This window comes from Pipra filicauda, unplaced genomic scaffold (genome assembly GCF_003945595.2).
Source record: "Pipra filicauda isolate LSUMZ 115617 unplaced genomic scaffold, ASM394559v2 scaffold74_size2892960_pilon, whole genome shotgun sequence".
Lineage (NCBI taxonomy): Eukaryota > Metazoa > Chordata > Aves > Passeriformes > Pipridae > Pipra > Pipra filicauda.
In genome coordinates, this window is record NW_024104920.1 from 1,165,405 (window position 1) to 1,185,779 (window position 20,375).

Genomic DNA, 20,375 nt, shown 5'->3' on the forward strand with positions numbered 1-20,375 from the left:
AGAGCTCTGCTTCATTAGTATTGATCAAGCTCAGGTGGAATCCCAGAAATAGTATGTGCTTAATGGTTTTCTCAAAAAGAAATTTTGTTTTTAACTACTTTAGAATCTCTATCTTCAGGCTTTTTTTCTCTGCAGGCCCAAGTAACCTTCCTTTTGGGGGCTGGGTACAGACACATAAATCTAAGTGGTTAAAAACAAAAGGCAGGACTTCATGATTAGCAAATTTTGAACAACGATTACGAGAATTAGGGATTGAGTTAAATGCATTTGGATTCAAGCAGAAATAATGGTAGCAAAAAGGGGTGTGTGATATATATATATCACTGCCCCTCCTGAGCCCCATCCAGAGCCATGGCCTTTCTGTGTTTTTACAGACAATCCTGGTGAGTAACTCAGAAATTGGCAAAAGAACAGAAGGGGAAGAAAAACAGTCCTAGCTAATCACCTGCTTTAACCACAGCCAGCAAATCCGAGGGTTTTGTAAAAACTAGATCCTGTGTGTGTCTCATGACAAGTTTGCAGAAGGCTACAGAAGTACCACCCCTATGCCAGGTGACTTGGCGCGGGAGAAAACATAGAAAGACTTTCTTACCCACAAAGAGAGGCGTCATCCATTGTTGGAAAACAAAAACCCACCACAGAAATGCTGCATCAGCACCACCATCTTTCTCCAGCACTCATCTGGGACAACACATTGTCAAAAACAGGGAAAACAACAGACTCGCTCTCCCCACCAGGAAGAAATCCTACCATTCATTCCCTCTGCCACTTCTTCACCAAAACCCACCAAGACTATCAAATCCAAATCTGTGCAGGGAGGTGAAAAATGCTGAGTTTGAGCACATCCAGGCCACTTCCACGCTGTGTCTGTTAAGTGTTTCTCACCAGAGAAGAGTGGTGCTTCAGAGCTGCTGGCACAAAATCCTCCCAGAAAGGGATGCTGCAGAAGTGTCTAGACAAACTAAAATTAAAAAGAACAAATTATATGACACTGCCCACTGTCTGCACACCAGGGCCAGATTCTCAGAGGGAGGTGTAAGTAGCTAGTGCCATAGCTAGTGGAGTCATCTTAATTTACACTGAGCAAGGATCTGGCCCAGAAAAATATTCCTGTCAAGTCTGCAGCCAAAAATTCCTCTGCTAGACCACATTCCACCAGTTAAACTGCCAGAGAAGACAATTGCAGAAATAATTTAATTAAAATGGAGATCAGGAAGCTGCTATCCTTTTCAAGCTCTGCTCGACTTCCTTTCTCCAACAACTGAGCACTTGGGTGTCCCAGTTTCCCAGCCTGCAAAATGGGCACACTACAGCTTCCCCGCTTTCTGAGAGCAATGGCTGTGAAGCATCTCATCTGTTCAAAGCCCAACCATCAAATCAAACAGATATGTGAATGCTCTAAACCTCTGGGTCTTGGATGAAAGGGTATGTATTTTTCTCTGCTGAAACAGCTCTGTCATTGCTTCTGGAAAATTTGAGCTTCAAAAAGGCAACTTGCAAGTTTTGCTTCCAAGACTAGGTGTCAGGTTCTGTGACTTATCGGGGTACCGCTGAGCATTTTTGCTGCTCCAGACTGCTCAAATTTGCCAGCACAGACCCTTGTACACAAGTGAGAGTTAGGCAGAGAGGGTACTGCTTTCCCACAGTTTTCTCGATTCATATTTTATTTCTGAACTTAAACTTTTGTTCTGATTAGCATCTGGATGGACAGTGAATTTTCTGCATATTCAACTCTTCCAGGAAGTCATTAGGTGGAAAAATACTCCCAGGATGTAGACCAGTGCAATCACACGATCGAGTTATAAGAATGGTGCCACGTGGTGCCTCATTGTAGCAGGTTCTTTCTTTGTTTTCACTCCTTAATTTCTATTAAAACATTTGGCTTTTTACATGCTGGTCTGTAGATTCATTAGCAACAACACATGGTTTAGGACCTGTTTCTTTACAGTCCTCATGTTCCATACGAAATCCCTCACAGATAACCACAGCTTAAGAGCTTGCTGAATAAAGGGGAGAAAGATGACAGCTTCTGTGAGAAGTCTTCACAGAGGCAGAACCAAGCAAGAACCAGCAGAGCCCTGCTGCCTGCAGCCAGCTCTGTGCCTCATTGCTATCTGATGAGGCCCCACTGTTTTGTTATAACTCCAGCAGACCTGTACGGGGCAAGCAGCTTTCCTCCTGCACCCATCTTCTGAAACAACAGGAAAATACTTCTTTGCCATGCAAGCAGCCCAAGCTTACTCAAAGGAGCAGAGATGGTAAAAGCAGCACAGTGGACAAACACAGAAGAAGATCCAGAGCCTGGGGTGTCCCCACAAGTGAACTGGAGAGCACCTCGCAGTCCAGGGCAGCTAACGTGTCCAGTGTCCCCCTTCCATCCATTCCCTGGCTCAGGCAGGCTCCTCTGCCTTACACTGGTGGATTTGGCAAATCCTTCTTTAATGCAGCAGTGCCAGGGTGCAGGGAGCCACACTGCTCAAGGTCATCACAGCCACCCACCCCAGTGGGTGGTGGCAAAGGGGGGGACCCTCTAGAGGGACAGCGGTGGGACCCCACCACAGACCATGCAGCGTTTTGGGCAGATCTGCTCCCTGCCCACACTGGAGCAGCTCCCTTTGCTGAAGAGGTGTGCAGCCCTTCAGCAGGACCTCAACAGGGTGGAGAGATGGGCAGAGAAGAACTGTCTGAAGTTCAACAAAGGCAAATGCAGGGTCCTGCACCTGGGGAGGAATAACCCCAGGCACCAGCACAGGCTGAGCTGCTGGAAAGCAGCTCTCCAGAGAAGGACCTGGGGGTCCTGGTGGACAAGCTGTCCATGACCCAGCAGTGTGTCCTTGTGGCCAAGAAGGACAATGGTATCCTGGGATGCATTAGGAAGAGCATTGCCAGCAGGTCAAGCAAGGTGATCCTGCCCCTCTACTCAGCCCTAGTGAGGCCACATCTGGGGTGCTGTGTCCAGTTCTGGCTCCTCAGTGCAAAAGGGACATGGAGTTTCTGGAGCGGGTCCAGCAGAGGGCAACTAAGATGACTGAGGGACTGGAGCATTTCTCTTACAAGGAAAGGCTGAAGGAGCTCAAGGTTGTGGAGTCTCTCTCACTGGAGATACGCAAGAACCATCTGGACACAATCCTGTGCCATGTGCTCTGGGATGACCCTGCTTGAGCAGGGGGGTTGGACCATATGACCCACTATGGTCCCATCCAACTTCACCCATTCTGTGATTCTATGAAGAGAAGGGCAGAGGTGGGCTGGGTGGGCACTGAAATTCAAGGGGTTTTTACCCTCTAACTGTGATCCAGTGTAAACACCCACCTCACATCCATTAACCACAAAACCAGTGGTCTTTAACTAACCTGCATATAGATACTTTCTCACAAACAAAGGTCAACAACGCACAGCAACCCTAACAGCTTTTCCCAATACTAATACCACCCCACGGTTATATTTGTGCTTTTAGGCTCTTTAAAATGCTGAGATCTTTCATGACTCACTGTCAAAAGCCAGCACTTAGAACCAGCTACCATCAAGTCAAGTCATCAGCACCAATTTGACTTCATCCCATTTTAAGTCTGTTTCATTAAACAAACAAACACAAATTTGGCATCAATTTTTTTGTTTCCCTTTACTGTGATGGATCACAGCCCTTGCTATAAAAACATGCTTAATAAAAACAAATTGGAAAACTAAGGAAACTGATAAAAAGCTTTGATTGTGAAGAAAAGCAGGGAAAAAGGCTTAAGGAGGAAATGCTACACTTTTCTGTGATGCCAGCAGAAAGAGGCAGTTTTTAAAGAAAACCACACAGCAGCAAGAAATAAATCCTTGAGACTGCATTTGGAAAAACACAAATTAAAGCATTCATGGAAGAAACAGCAACACAACATGCACACCTAACACAAAGCAGAGATCCAGTAAGGCTGAAAAAAGACCTAGAACAGATAAGACACAGAAACCAATATAGCTTCGAGGACACATTCTTAGCATCTGATATACAGGAAAACTGGAAGGAACACAGAGATGGAAAGTATGACAAAACTGAAAGGGACATGCACCTTTATTATTATTTATCACATCTGTTCTGCAGTCAGTTGTAATCTCTAGTCAATGAGCAGGGGTCTCATTTCACATTTAGATAAAAAATTCTTGAAAGAGTTAATACAGATGAAGATGGGAGAAAGCTTTGTGCAGCTATGAGCAGGGTGAATCCAAACAAAGCAACAGACTCATAGAGAAGAGAGAGAATATGGGAGGGGGAGGAATCAGACTCAGGTAGCAAAGAGAACACCCTGCTAGATATCTCTCCCCTAAATTGGGTTTTAGCGCAGGCTTCCAAGGAAAGCAGGGCCTCATGCTAGGAGGATTTCAAATGAGACTGGAAAGCACCACTGAGGCATACATTAAGAAATGGCATCTGGGCAGAAGTACTTTATGATCTAACAGTGCCAATCTCCAGGCTGTTTTTTTTCTAGACCAGATCTGCTTATATGCTGTTTATTGCTGCTGGATGAAGGTAGTGATCAAAAATGCTTTTTATCATGTGCACCCTGCTCTTGAACCTAATTTGCCTTCAGAATTAGCTGGCAAACCCCCTGCTGAACACAAGGTCTTCCCTGACCCTTCTCTAACCTCAGAGGACAATCTGCAGTCAGAATGTGCCCCCCATGACATGACATGACATGACATGGACTTGCTTTTGGTTCCAGTCAGAGCAGGAGGAAGCCTCACGTCCATGAACCTGGTCTCTCCTCTGACACACATTTCCAACCTGACACACAGTACACATGTGAGGGACTCTTGAAACGAAACATGCCTGGCCATCCGTATGTGCACACGCAGGAACCCTTCTTGACTCACATTTACACTACAGCTTTTTGACATCATTAAAACAGAGCAAAAAGGTATCAAAGAGGATTTACACAAGTGGATTTTAATGTCAAAAAAGGCTATTCTGATAATTTAAGTCTCACCTCTGGATGACACAGCCCACTGAAGTGCACAAAGGACTCCTTTAGACACTCATTTATAACCACTTTCAGGTTGGTTTTCACTCTTGGATATGAAAGTTGGAGGGTAAATAACAATGGGATTCTTCCTTCTATCCATGCACTGAGACTTTTAAGAGACCTCTCTCATCTGTCTTCATTTCCCAGATGGGTATGACCATCCTGGGGGAAGCAAAGCCCACACCAGACAGCATTTGGGAGGCTACATTTAGCTCTTAGAAACATCTTCTCATCCTCTCCCACAGCCACATTTTCTTCATTTGGAAAACCAATGAAAACAAATCATGCTACATCCTCTGCTTTATAAAGGACAGCTCAGGACCTCCCACTCCTTCTTGGAAAGAAAATTTCTTTCCGGTACAGTTTCCATTGTTTATTAGCTGAAGGTGGGGGGACAAATGGTATTTATAGGATGCCTAAGGCTATGCTCACTATAAAACAGGAATAAGTCAATACAGCTAGAGCACAACTTAGTGGCCTATGGTGCAACATTTTAAAAACTGTACTTTCTCATTATGGCACTTGAGAGTATCTCCTCCCGCCAACACGAGTGGAAATACATTTGTAAGAGCCATAGAGCAGCAATATTGTTTTAATCAAATCATTAACATGGGTGTGCTGTTTTCTGCCCACATCCTGATATTTATTCCACATCCTGACAAGACCTGAGATTTGTACAGACTATTCTCCTGCAAGGTGTCAAGTAACTTCGTGGAAACTGGGCCAGTGCAAATTCATGTATCAACAGTGGCAGATCTGCACTCACTGACTGATCTGAAATCCCCAATGTGATGGGGGTACTATTCTTCCCATTTACAAAGAGAAACAGCATTCAGAACTGAATGCCAAAGGTCTCCTTGACCTTTTCCGTTTAAAGAAATGGACTCAGGGCAGAAATTCCCATCTTGTACCACAGAGCAACACCACCTGCCCAGAGATGCAGTTTGCTCAAACAAAACACTGACCAAATGGTATATGGTATAGCTCTCACTGCATGAAGATAATTCATACAAGACAGTCCCAGTGAGGAGGAGCCTTTAACCTAGAGCATTCACTCCGTGTCCAGTTCAAAAGGCACTCAAGACTTGGAGTCGTATGCACTGGAGCTATTTGGGAGTAAGAACCCACCCACCCCCTTGCTTCCCTTGCTCTCCCTCACATATGTTCTTCAAAGAAATTAATTTCTCATGTTAGAAAAAGAAATCCCAGTGCAGCCTTTGTAGGGCTCTGTGCACCTACTGTCATTCTTCTTGGCACTCAGAAACAACGCTGGGAAGTCACCTGTTTACCAAGTCCTTTACACCACAAAGTAACTCTGCATTGGCATTCTTCTGTTCTTCCTCAAACAACTGGGGTTTATTCATGTTTTAAACAAACCACCAGAGTTCAAAAAGCCCAACACAAGCTAGGCACACTCAGTAAAGAATATTTAAACTGTGTACCCTGAAACTTATTTGCCAGCATCCAAGAAAGATTAATAAAGGAGTCACTTCGGAAAACACAAAACTATCTTAACAGAAAATCAGGGCTGCCTGAAGAGCATGAGATTTGCAGCCAGCTCTGAAGTACAGCATGGTGCAATGGGACCAGGCTGTCCTGGAGGAATGCAAACCAAGCAGAGCAAGGCCCTCATGATACCTTCTTAAACCCCAAAATCTGCTCAGATCCTGAAGCACTGATCCAAGCAAACATCTTCATCCAGGAGGCACTGGAGACAGGTATTTCAGCCTGTGTCTGGAAGGTTTCTGTAATCAGTGCAAGAAACAGGAAAGCTCCCCCTGATCCTAACTGTACAATTAAACACCAAAGACTCATTCCCTCTAAAAAAAACCCCTCGGGTTAAACCAGGATCTTCCATTTTCAAACACTGCATACAACAATCTTTCTTTGCACTTCAAAAAACACAGGATAGCTAATGGATGTGCCAATAGAGAAGTCTACAGTTTTCCTGCAGTAGAAAACTACTCCAGGTGACGTCATTTACCCTAAAATTCTCAAACCTGCAAGAGAAGCACCTGACAAGCTCTCTCACTGGGTCATGTCAGCACTTACAGCAGTCTGCCTCTTCTTCCAAGATACTTCCAAATGCTTCCTTCCTCTAGTCTGATCAGACAGAAACTTGCCTTACTCTCCCTACTTCACTGCAACACCCACTGCTCTTTCATAGGTTTCTTAAAACCCCAACTCTCAGAGGGTTCTGTTTACATCAGAACCAGCTTTCTCAGCACCAAAACCAAGCTCCTGGTTTCCTCAATTGTGCAGGAAAGCCTACTAATGTGATTTTACACTATCCTGAAAGATCAAAACCCAAAAACAGATAGAAAAAAACATATATCTTGGTAAGAACCTTCAGATGTTCACAACCACTCTGAGGTGCTGGCACAGCTTATGAACAGCTGGGGGAGGATTGTGACACCACCAGAATGAACTGGGACAACAGCATCAGGTGGAGACAGAAAAGAGCTATTTTAGCCAAACTCGCTGTATTCCCAAATCAGTCAGTTCAGTGTTCTTTGCTTCTCCCTTATTATCTTAAAATGCAGACACATTTAAAAACAAAATCAAGAGACACTGAACTTCATCCCCATCTGATCTAGACACTAATGAGGGAGGGGTTTTTTTCACTGGCACCGATTTTCCATTGTGCAGCAAATGCAGCCTCTCCACTGTCCACGTGTCAGAAACAAAGCCACTTCTGGCCTGATGCTTTCCATATGAAACACTAGATCCCATCTTTCTTTTCCCCTCTCCCTTCCTCCTTTCCATACTTAATTACTCACACAGCAGCTGTAGTAGGTTGCAGATGAGTGGAATGTTTTCTTCAGAGCAGAATAAATTTTCCAGGCTGACAGGAGAGGCCAAAAGAAAGAAAAGAAAAAAACAAACCCCAAACGAGAATTATTTAGTACTTTTCACCAGCTTGAAGCAGACAGCAAGCTCTGCAGGGTTGGCATCCTTCAAACCACCGTGTAGACACAGGAAAAGAACAAAGCCCCTGAGCCACTCAGCCCACCCTGTGCCCCGGGATATGGGGCACCTCAGATCCAGCAATAAACCAGATGTGCCAAGGGAGGGCGGGCACAGCACCTCACTGGTGACCAGTAGTTGCAAGGAGACGAGGAAAACGTGTGACTGCACTGCTCTTATGCATCTTGTGTATCAACATGCCTTGCTAGGCTCTTTCCAGAGCAAGGGAGAGCAGGCACCCAGGTTAGAGATCAGAAGTACCCAGACACTGCTCACAGCATCACGTAGTGTTGTGTCTGCAGTTCTCAAAAGATGCAACAGAGTCACAGGATGCAGAGAGTCTGGATGCCTTTTACTAGCCAGATTGCTAATAGTTGGGAAATATGAATCAATGTTAAGGGCACAAGACTTAAAACGAAAAGCTAAAATTGACAACAGAGAGGAAGATGTCAGCCAAACCAAGTCTCTCACACCAAAAACAGTGCCAGGCCCTTGGGAAATTCTAGAAAGTACAACTGGTTGAAAGACTTCTACCAAACGTTCTCAGAAAAGAATACCTCTTTGTCCAATCTGAAGTGTTTTATTGGAATATATATTCATTTTGGAGTAAAAACGTTATCCACTGAAATTTCACACACCCAATATGTAATCTGAAAGGGTAGACATGAATCAAGCAAAGCAGTCACTCAAATCTGGGTCTCACACCTAAGTGCTCTGATGTGGTCGGTGTCCCTTTTGGGTGTAAAAAGCAAGCAGACAGGAGCATCTCTCACCCCTCCTACTCTTCCACCCACCGAACATTTTTCACTATGGCCTTTGATCACTGGAACCTTTGTTTTCCATGCAGCCCTGGTGGAAAAATAAAGGCAGGCAATTAAAGGCAGTCCCCTACTTCACCCCCACCAGCACAAAGCCGATTCCCCTCCTGGGCTATAGCGAAGACAGTCAGCAGAATTTGCAAATGTTTACAAACTCAAGAACTTTCCTTATGTTTGCAAGTGAACTTTGCCCACTCGAGAGTCAGGATTAAAACCAAATACCTAACACCATAGTAGCCCACTAGCAGTTAAAGCATTTTTAAAATTTAATTTACTTGTCCTGCCATATGCATTTTTCCTCACCGCACAATCTAAACAAACACTTGTTTTCACTGTGATTTTCAATCACTTCAGTTGCACCATAAGAATGCTGCAGTGCCAGAGTTGCAAAGGCAGCAGGTGGGCAAGATGATCCTGTCCAAAAGACAGAAACCCTGCTTCCAGGGCTTTTTGAATTATAAAGATGGAGATACTTCCACTGATTGCACTTTCTGTCAGAACATGTTGGTTTACAAAGGTCCATCATGGTCAAACATCAACCCTATGTCAGCATTGCTTTAAAACTGACCTTGTGAGGCTACAGGTTTAAGGGCAGGATTTGTAAATCAAGACACTAATTGGAATGTCTCAGAAGAGCCTCTCACAAACCAGTGTCCTTCTCCTTCGCATCCTTCCCCATCAATCACACTGTCTCCCAAGCTTGCCCATGTCACTGTCTACTTCTCTAGCCCTTGCAGAGAGGAGCCGCTGACCCCCACATATGATTTAAACTCCAACTTTGCACTCAGGCCCACAATGCTGGGAAATAACATAAGGATTAGGACACACGAGACATGGCCTGTAAGCATCATGTTGAAAGCTACTATGACACTTAAATGTATGGCTGCTGGACCTTCAGCAGGCACTAACAGGCAGTCTGTGCATAAATGACTCAGACTCACTAGTGTATGTTGTACAGTACACCACATGCATCTTAGCAGTTCTCCAAAAGTAACACATATAATGAACAAACAGTTGCACTGAGTGGAAATTCTCTGAATTGGAAAGGATCCTTCACATGCAAGAACAGGGAGTGGATGAGTACCTGCTTTAAAAGGATTAAGAGCATCAGAGCAGCTTAATATGAGAGTTCATATATTGAACCTTTTAAAGAAAAAAAATTCCACGCCCTTCTGCCTGACGTTCCTACACTCAACTCCAACACCTTCTAAAAAACTCAAGAAGAGGTCAAATCAGTGCTATGCACAGGTTGTCTCAAAGACACCACAGACCTCTGGAAAGGGGGATTTAGCTTACCTTTCAGAACCTCATTTTGATTTTTTCAGAGGCAATGCCGCACCCCACCGAGGGCTGCCTGCAGAGGAGCTGTCCTGCACTTTCAGCATGTGCCAGCTCGTGTGGCAGGATCTGGGCCCGCAGCTCCAGAGGGGCTGGCTCTCATCTCCCCATGGCCCAGCACAGCCGTCTCCTGCCCCAGCCGCTGTGCCCGAGCACCACAAACCCGTAACACGAACCCCCACAGCAACCCTACGAGAACAGAGGAGCTGCCAACTCATCTTGTAACTGAAGAACTGAGAAGCAAAGGTTTGGAGTCCTGATTAAACCCAAGATGTCTAACAATCTTTGAGCATAAAGACTGAAGCACTTTCTTCTAAGGAGGGAAATGGGATGCCTGCTCTCACAGGCAGCCTAACAGCCAAGCAGTCTTCCTCACCAGCTGCTGCCAGAGCAGGGGTGACAAATACAGTCTGGTGAACACAGCAATATGCAAGCTTTTTCTGATGTACACACCTATCCCTATAAATGCCCCAATAATGGCATTTTCTTAATGCTGCTGGAATCAAGTAAGAGTTGGAAATCCCATTCCTTTTATTTCTGAGAATAAGAGACAACTAAACAAATCTTCAGTGGCTCAGATATAAGGAAAGTATAAAGAACATCAAATTAAAAAATAGGTCTGTGACTTTAAAGACAAGTGTCTTGGGGACCAGGAACATGATTTTTTTAACTCAAAGTGGCAATGCTGGGGGTAGCTCTTTCCCTAGCAGATTTGTTTTAATTTTTTGCTACAGAATCAGCTGAACTCTGCAGTTCAACTAAATCCAGACTAATTTTGACCAAGACAGAAGCACCCATACTACAGAAAGGACCTTCGGGGAGAAGAAATTCAGCAGTGCAGGTGGGTGATTCCTGCCACTTGAGTCTGAAAGATATCACAAAAATGGCGCTCCCAGCTCCTGAGTGCTGCTGGGAGTTTGGAAGTGGTGGACACATTGTAGATGGATAGATACAAAAGGGAATGGGCAGGAGGCACTTGAGAGTCCAAGGAAACAGAAAGTAAGAGGGACTCAACACCATTCTCGAAAACACCTTTATTAACTATCAAAATTCAGGTTTAGCATCAAAAAAGAAAACTGCCACCAATTACAATACCTGCAGGTAACTTTTAATGAGGTTTTGAGCATGGTGATCAAAAGCCTACAGTTTTTCTTCCCCTCTGCAAAATGAGAGGAACTTGACAGGGGATGAGGTGTACTACTACCCCATTGCTTAATGCCCTGAACACCAATGTTGCTCAGCCAGTGAGCAAAACCCCTTTGTTTCGTAAGGACAATTGCAATCAAGGTGTTGTTCATATGCATCTACACTCAAACAGAAGCAGCTTCCTTATCACTTCCCACGTTTCCCACAGCAGAATGGAGAAACAACACACTGGATGTTTCTCAGTGGAGTCATTTGACAAAGCCTCAAAAAAACCCCAACAATATCCAAAACATACCATTTTTGCCTCAACCCTCAAGAGCTTAAGTATGAAATTACTGCCTGGAACTGAAAACCTTCTGCCATTTCCACAAGGAAGTATTGCATTGCAGACTAGCTATATACCATGATTTTTATGTAGCCTACTCTAATCTATGCATTGCCTATTCAATAGGACATACAGAAATGTGTGGGCTTGAAGGAGCGTAGATTTCAGCATCCCAAACAAGTAAGGGAAAATATTTTCCAGTTGAGTACCCACATTATGACTGTGCATTGCTTAAAGGTATATACCCCATTTCAAAATCACTTGACGTAGGTCATACATATAATCAGCTATTTTAAGACCTGTAACCTGGATTGCAGAGTTCTATGTTTTCATAATGCCAAGAGATAATCACTTATAATAGATTCTATAATTAAGAAATCATGCAACAATAGACACTGCAGTTTCAAGTTTGCCTTTCCTCTCTCTGTCCATCTCTTTCTCTAAGGTGACAGGAGCATGCTTTCAACACATGGAGCAAGCAGAGAGCCTGCAGGTATAAATGGACCAGCGTTTGGAGTCTGAAATACACTGCATTACACAGGTGGCTGTTCTTGGAAGTCAACCATTTCTGAAAGTTATTCTCAAGAGGTATGATGTACTATAAGCACTTAAGAAATGTGTTACACTGTGACTGGAACCAAGATGAAATAGCAATATTAAAAGAGATGGTTTAGTTTATGTAGTGGCCAACTATGCCATTAAACTAGAACAATGGAGACGATGTGGAGGCAGGAATGTTTTCCAGTGTGATTTATTCCTTTCCAGTAGGAGCGGAAATTTTTGCTATAGGCCTGAAAATGACCCTGTCCACCAAGCAAAAGTCAGCATTAAGATGTAAGAGTTCTGCTAGATTAGTCACCTCAAGATACTCTGCTCTCACACAGCACAGGAATCTCAAAGCCCTTTGCCAGAATGGGTCAAAACTCAGCCTCGTAAGCTCCACAAAGACCATTAGACCTTAGCATTGCTGTTGTCAGTCACTTCAGAGAGAAACTGAGGCTTGAAGAATCGATTAAAAATAGGTAAAGACGACTCTATGAGAGGGTCAAAAGCAAAACAAAGGCTTACTCGATCCTATGCTTTACAGGAAATGTGCATCTTTCTTGAAAGGATCATTGTTTGCTGCAGCTGAGAGCAGCTGGGTCAGCCAAGGCGAGAGGAAATGTTATCGGGCAATGGTTATCAGGCAAACAATATAATGCCATTTCCACCTCTGCCAGCCAATTAGTCCCGTGCTGCCTGCTGACCCATATGGGAAGGGCTGCCTCCTTTAGAATAAGGATTTGGCACCTAAGCCCTGCCAGTTTTTTACAGCTGCATCAGCTACACACACAGTGACTCTGTGCATCTACCTGCTCTTTGTGCTCCTGTATTCTGACATTATGGTAACTGCCATGCTAGAGGCCCTGCTATGGCCCCCACAGAATATGAAGAGAGCCCCAGAATGTCTCCTGATCAGAACCCTTCTCCACAGTAGGTTGGTGGGTCCAGAGAAGGATAATAGGAATTCTCTTCTCTAGGAAGAGGCATATCTGATTAAAAAAAGATGCTTTCTGCACCCTGATCTTTCAATGACCCCCCAAATGACATTGTGAAGGCCCAGCAGGAAGAACAGACTGAAGCCCCATGTCCACCCTTTCTGAATTCTCAGCCCTGCTCTCCCTCTCTTTGAAGCCTGGCACACAGTGGGACCACGTGCAGCTGCACAGGCTACGCTCCTCAGAGTCGTCTCTCTCAAAAACAGCCTCCTACCCACTTCCTTCCTCTGCAGAGTAACGAGGCGCTCTTCGGCCTCATGCTGTCTCTCCCAGCAGTCTGGTTCCAATCTCGGGGATGCCACATCAGACAGCTACCCCTAAAAAACAGCCAGAGGCCCTCCCGCTGCACCACAGCAGCCATACAGGTGCTGAAATCTCCCCCCGCCCTGGTCCTGAACTGCAGAGTCAGCTCACAGGGACAGGGAGCAACTAGGACAGTTCAATTAGAGCCAGGATGAAGCACCAGGTAGAAGCACACAGATGCTGAGATATCAGCCAGCTGACATACAGCGAATGCCTGATTTTCCAATGCACAGAGGCCACCTCTTCCTTTAATCCCTCCTCAGTGCCAGAGAGGCTCAACACCTCTGGAAAAGCTAAACTTATTTCTCCTGACAAAGTTGTGCTATGAATTACTCGTTAGATCCTGACCTCCCCACTACAAGAAAAAATCCTCCTACCTCAAGAGTGTTTTGCCTGAAGGAGTATACTCAAAGCCAGTATAGCAAAGCTAAGCTTTTGCTGCCTAAAAACCAAGCCCTCCTTTCCCAATACGTGTCTTAAAATAACGTCAAAGGCATCATGGTGTCAGTTCCAGCTTCCACTTCAGGTATTTCCACTTGCACAATCCAGGGTGGATTATGGGGTTTTTGATTTGTATTTTTTCCTTCCAAAAAAGAAACCTACACAAAAGGGAACAATCTTTCCATACACAAAATCTTTTTTGTTTTGTACATATTGCTGAATTGCTTTCATTCAACTCCAACGCTAATTGTAAAAAGCACAGATACCAAACTTGCTCACATTCCTCTTGCAGTGGGAAGGAAAAATGGGAGAGATCAGCTGACTTTGTGCATTTAGCAACCTGCCTGTGCTGTCAGTGCCCAGTGAGTGATGGGTGTTTCACAATCGGAAATATGAGCAACTGGCCCAGCTGTATAGTCCTCAGCCAGCAGCTACAAGACTGTGGTCCAGGGTCAGGAAAAAAGGAAGACAAGACTGTGTCAACACTTTCACCCTAAGGCATGCTCTGATTTTCATTGGGGCAAGTGCATCTTTTATAGTATCACAGTAAGCATCATTTCTCAAAGCAGGACCTGGCACAGAGTAACCTCTGCACATCAAGCACTAGTAGCTGCTAATCACAAAACTGGAGCTCACGACGACGGCTGATAAGGAAGCTTCCTCTTAACCCACACAACTACTTCCTCCTCCCTTTTACCCCCTCACCTTTCTAAGACACTGAAGTAATCTCCTGGGGCACTTCTTTGCTGCTGGGAGAAGCTCTGCTCTGGAGCCTCTGTGAAGCTCAGGTATGGCTCCAGAGCACTTCATAGGGGCAGAGGCAGGACCTGTTCGAGTGTCTTCTCTCAAAATTAAAGCTGCTGTTTCGCAATTCTGACACTTCCCACATGGATCAGTCACTGCCCTGTCAGCTCTCTTCCCTAAGGTCTCAATGGTAGCCTGACAGGATACCTTTAATAAAACACACATGCCTTGTCCCAAAGTTTATGGTTTGCCTTAAATAAATAAATCCCCAAGACCTGATTACATTTGTAAGTGATTCAGAAGAATTAAATTGGGGTCTCTGTGTCAGTGGGTCTGCCAAGCTTGCATGCCAGCATGGTCTCTGCACAGCCAGCTTCAGCTGCTCCCACCACTGACACATCAGTTTTGCTGCCCGTTGTTTGCAAGGAGAGTACACGCAGCAACAGGGGAACAAACCATAAATACAGGATACATTATGAAACATCGGGCGCTGGTTGCAGGATTTGAGAGGAAAGAAGGGAAAATGTAGCAAATTATTTTCAGCTTGTCTTTTTAAGCATACATGGAGAATCAGTGGGGTTTAACCAGGAGTGTAACTTTAAATTCTGCAATAGTAACAGAGGGATTGGTATATTGTACTATATAAAACAAACTGCTGCTCTTCCACGCATAAAAGAAGGCAGAAGGAGACAGAGTATCACTCACAGTACTGCCTAAAGCATGCTGGCTATGTCAACAGACTGTCTTGCTTTGGACTGTTTGGACTGTTATTAATATGCAACTGAATATGCAACCGATCCAACACCAACAATGACATTAATTTTTTTTTAAATTAAATTATATTAACCTCTTCAGTTTAACTAGCATGTTAAAAATATAAAAGGAAAGCAGATGTGACCGTCATGGATGTGCACGCTGAATATTAATAACAGAAAGCATCCCCTCCCCCTTGGAGGATAAGGCGAAGTTGGATCGGTCATTTTGCAAATTAAATCCTGAATGTGTTCACGCTGTAGCTGTCAATAAACCTCTGGTTTGTGTGCATATACCCACAAAGATGAAGCCAAAACAATTTTACTAGGGTAAACCTTTAAAGATCCAGCCACGATCCAGCTGGATGACAATGCTACAGCCCGAGTACTCCCCTGAAGCTCTGCCGTCCACATTTTTCCCCACACACATTTCTAAGGAAAAATTAAGTGAATATCCCACACTGTCAGTTACTGGACCCCTAACACAGGCTACCCTTATGCTAGCCAGATGAATGCTGGCAAGATGAAATCCAGTAGCTTGTTGTTCTCACACTGACAGTGCCACTGGTCCGTGCGCTGCAATCGCACCACATGTCATCCCAACCACACTCCACTATTTCTACCCACCAGCAGATGTGGGTTTTTTTCTTTTAAAGAGACACTAGTTTCCAGAATTTCACCTGGCATATTACCTCTGCCAGAAAATCGCATCAAGAAGCAGGACTATCTTACAATGTTCTGACATAAATAAGAATCCTGTCTTTCCTTTTCCCTCAATATCCCAGCTGATAACTATATTTATCAAGTGGGCTCATAGAGCATTTTACACAGTTCTTCTCTATAACCTACTCTTCTCCTTGGTCTTACTTATTCACGCTACCAGTCATCATTTTAATGCATTTGTAATACTTGATTTCAATTTTTATCCTAATTCTGCCTGCACATTAACCCTACAGTGCCTCAGAACACATTGGTTTACTGGAACCAGCCTAAGGCATCATTGTTCTAAGATAGCAAGAAGTGTGTATTTCTCCCTGTCTTCTAAGGAAAAAACAAAAGAACAAAAAATAAGTCGCATTCCTAGTTACAGAATTCAGCCTAAAAGCTTTTGCTAGTGCTTCCACACACCTGCCCACTCCCACCTCTGACTCAAGCTACAATTTTTATTGACATATACTAATTACCTGAAAATAAGAATGATCTATTCCATTGCCACCAGCTGCCAGTTGCCAGCACTGGCTGGAAGTGATCAGGCTTGTTTAAGAGAATAGAACAAAAAATCTAAGCTCAAAAATAAAATTAAAAAATAATAGTCATGATAAAAAGAAAACCCTAAAGAATGCCACCGGTTCTCAGGTACTGCCGGGTGTGCTCGGAAAGGGCTGAAGGCAGACAGATTTGAATGGATGCTCAGTTTGTCACGGTAAAAAATACAGAGATTTAAAGGTCTACCCACGCAGAAAAAAAAAGACAAAAAAAACCAATAAAAAGAACCACCAAAAAAACCCAACCCTGAATTAAAGAACAAAAATAAAATAAAGTCAGAAAAGCAGCCTCAGTGCATCGACTGTCTGCGCTTAAGAGATTTACAGGAGTAATTTAAATGATTCACCTGCTGCCAGTTTTCCTCCAAGGATGGCAAAGCTGAGAAGTAGCCGGTGTCGTGGACAAGCTGGAGTTCCTGGAATATACTATAACTAGCCAAGACATCCATGCTGCTGCTGAGCAAGACCCTTTCTTTCTGCTTTTGTGTATGTTTGTTTGCTCGGGTGGGGGGTTGTTTTTTGATCATAAAAAAAAAAGGAGGAGGAAAATCAACCAATGATAAATCCAGCGTCCCTTTGGCTTTGTTTTGTTTCAGTCACACTTTAAAAAAAAGAGAGAGAGAGAGAGAGAGAAAGCGGATGAGCGTGGACGGACGGCACGGTCCGGGGGCCGGGCCGAGCAGGACGAGCGGCGCCGGCGCGCACCGAGCACCCCGCGGCCGCCGCACCGGGGCACGTCCCCGCCGCGCTCCGCGCAGCCCCGCGCCGCGGCCATGCGCGCTCGCGACCGCCCTCCCTCTTCGCCGCCCCCTCCCCTCTTTATTTTCGGGACACCACATCCCACATCCCTCCCTCCCCCCCCCCCCCCCAGTCCCGCTTCCCTCTCACCCTCCCCCGGCAAGCCCGGCGCGGCCCCCCCTCGCGCGCAGCCGCGCGGCCCCGCTCCGGCAGCGCGTGGCCATGTAGGGTAAACGGCGGGGCGGGAGGGGCGGGCCCGCCGCGTGCCCGGAGCCACCGCCGCCCAATGGTGGCGCCGCTCGGGGCGCGGGGGGCGGGGTCCGGACGCCGGCGCTGGCGGCGATTGGCCGGCAGGGCGGTGCCCGCCCCCTCCCCGCGTCCCGCGAGGCGGCGCGCGGCGAGCTATTTTTAGGGCGCTATATAACGGGGCGGCGGCGCGCGCGGCGGTGGCAGAGCGCGGAGCGGTGAGGGGCGGGTGGGGGCTGTGCGCGCCGGCCGCGGCACCCGGGGCGGCAGCGGGAGAACCGCGGCCCTGAGGGAAGCGGGGAACAGGCCGCGGCCGCGCAGGGGACGCCTGCGAAGCCGGCTGCCCTGCCCGCACTGTGTGTGCAGCCTCTCCCCACCTCTAGTTCCCAGGGCTAAGGGTGGCCAGACCGAGAAAAGCACTTTTCGTCCCTTAGTCGCAGATGTCCGGGGAAAGATGCACAGCTGATTGGGGTGTTGGAAGGATTAAGCGTGGGAATACACCCCGAGCAGGAGCCGCCGGCGTGAGGAGCACGTGCTCTGTGCCCGTGTGGGGAGACCCACAGCAGCACAGCTTCCGAGCGCTGTTCAGGCTATCCCCAGAAATGCTCCTGCGCTTATTAAGGCATCTATCATGACATTTAATCAGGCTTAGCTGTGAGCCGAGCCCTCTCCGAATGCTAGTTTGGGTTGGCTAATGAGCTGTTTGACCTTAAATGGTTAGTGTGGTGCAGAGCTTCCCCAAAATCGCTCTGGCGCTGAGCACGGTTGCATTTCTGCTTTTGAAAGGATTGCAGAACTGCTCTTTTGAAGATGGTGGGGGTGGGGAGGGGTTTCCAGTAATAGAAGAAACATGTTCTCTTTGTTGCTCTCAAATGCAGAGGGCCGTGTGGTCCCATGGGTTGTATTGCCAGGGCTGTATCCAGCCACCAGACTGCTGGACGAACGTCCCCCTGGTGCCCTTTAGTGGTGGGTTGTCGGCAGTGTAGGTTGGACTGGGTATCAGGGCAAGCAGACGCTGCCAGGGGTTGCTAAAGTATCTACTTGTAGAGCAGTTGCATCATACTTTTCCTTGCTGTAAGTGACTAAGATGTCTCTGTTCGCTGTTGTCTTCCTTCTGCACCCAGGTGAGCATACCTGGGCCAGGCCTCGGCTGGTGTAAATCGGTGCAATGCCACTTGTACACACACACACGTCTTCCCAGGTGTCCCTCTCAGAATGCCATGGAGGTATGAGGCAGCAGAACTCCTCAGTGCTGATTAGTTCGTGGTATGTTTTCTTTCTTGGCAATGAAGACAGATTTACCTTTTCCAAGACTGGGTCCATGTTAACAACTTTGAAAGCCGTGTTTGAAGAAGGCTTGGATAATGGCTGCGTTCAATCCCAAATTCTCGTAGGTGCTGTCAAGAAGAATAAAGCAGAGTAGGCACCCCACTTTAGTTTAAGGAGTCAAAATATAGAGGAAAAGGGGGAAATGAAGATGTTGCTGAAGAACTGCAGTAACAGGGAGAGAGCTGGACATAGGCAGTTTTCTCAAATAAACAGTCTTAGCACTACAAAAACATTCTCTGCGTGATTGCACTGCAGAAGCAGCGGGATGGCTCGTGGGAGCTCTTGCTCAGGCATTGACCCTGAGGCTGCAGGTCTGCACAGTCCGGGGGCATCTCCCTTGAAGATGGCTGTCTCCTGGGAACTGCTTATGAAAACGATGCCATTCCCAGCCTTCATCTGGGGAGCCATAGATTGCCTCAAACAGGACTATCCTCAGGACCTTTAGCTTAGCAGAGAAGCTGCGAGGTTGGATGTGAATAATAAACTACTCTTTCTCATAAATATACCCATAAATGTGTAAATGTATGTGTTAGCGGGAAGATGAGAGGGAAGGTTAGTGCAGCAAGCACTGCTGAAGAGGTCTTGCAGACTGTCGTTACCAATTCCAAGCATGCCTCAATCTGGCAAAGCGACACCTTTCCTGGGCACCTTGGGAAGGGAAAACTTTTAAAGACAGGAAAGGAGAGAGCTTGATAAAGGTGGTCAGATGTGGAAAGAAGCAGCACTTGAGTATCATAACACAGCTCCCGTACCGAGAGGGTTACACAAGAAATACCTGTTTCAGAAAAAGCCTTTGATAAGCATTTATCCTTAACAGCTTGTCAGAACAAGGCCAAATGCATATGCAGAGACTTTTCTGACCTAGGCAAGGAAATAGAGGACAAAAGCAATGAAGGTTTCTGCTGCGAGCTACTTAAACATCCATTTTTGTCTTCAAAGGCTATAATTCCTGTGGCTGAAAAATATTTTGGTGCTTTACTTCTGGCCTTGTTCAGCATAACTACCATTTTAATATGTAGAAAGTTTAGTGGTGTGATGTCCAAGCTCTCCTCTAATAGTGGCATGAGAGGAGGCCTGGCCTGTGCTAGCAATGGGTTGCTCATGCTTTGGTATATTGTAAAGCATATTTGCTTTACATATTTGGTATATTGACATAAACAGGCAGCCCAGGATTCCCTCTGCTGTGATAGTCACCTCTTTGCTACTGAGTAGTTCTCCTTTGAAACAATTAAAATCTTTCTTTCTACTTGTCCATCTTATCCTGAACTTTCTGCTGAAGGCATGTCCTGTAGGAACTGCCAGTTTTCCACCCTCGGGGTGAAGGTTGTCCTCAGTTTTGGATCTCAGCTGCGTTACACCAGTAAAGAGCCCAGACTGTGCCCAGGTTGCACTGTAACTGGTGGCCACATCTGATGAGCAGAT

At 45.8% G+C, this 20,375-nt stretch overlaps 1 protein-coding gene and 1 long non-coding RNA gene across 2 annotated transcripts in view; one reads left to right on the forward strand and one right to left on the reverse strand.

The window, feature by feature from the left end:
- Nucleotides 1-17,354, reverse strand: part of KLF7 (Kruppel like factor 7) — a 61,722-nt gene extending 44,368 nt beyond the window's left edge. Inside the window, exon 1 of the mRNA XM_027731505.2 lies at nt 16,988-17,354. Within this exon, the coding sequence (XP_027587306.1) occupies nt 16,988-17,167 (180 nt within the window). The 5' untranslated portion in view covers nt 17,168-17,354. The remainder of the gene's footprint in view (nt 1-16,987) is intronic.
- A 585-nt stretch (nt 17,355-17,939) lies between these two features.
- LOC120324894 lies at nt 17,940-19,458 on the forward strand. Its single transcript, XR_005566576.1, has 2 exons — nt 17,940-18,890; nt 19,019-19,458. It is a non-coding gene; the product is annotated as an uncharacterized LOC120324894 (long non-coding RNA).
- Nucleotides 19,459-20,375: the final 917 nt, after the last annotated feature.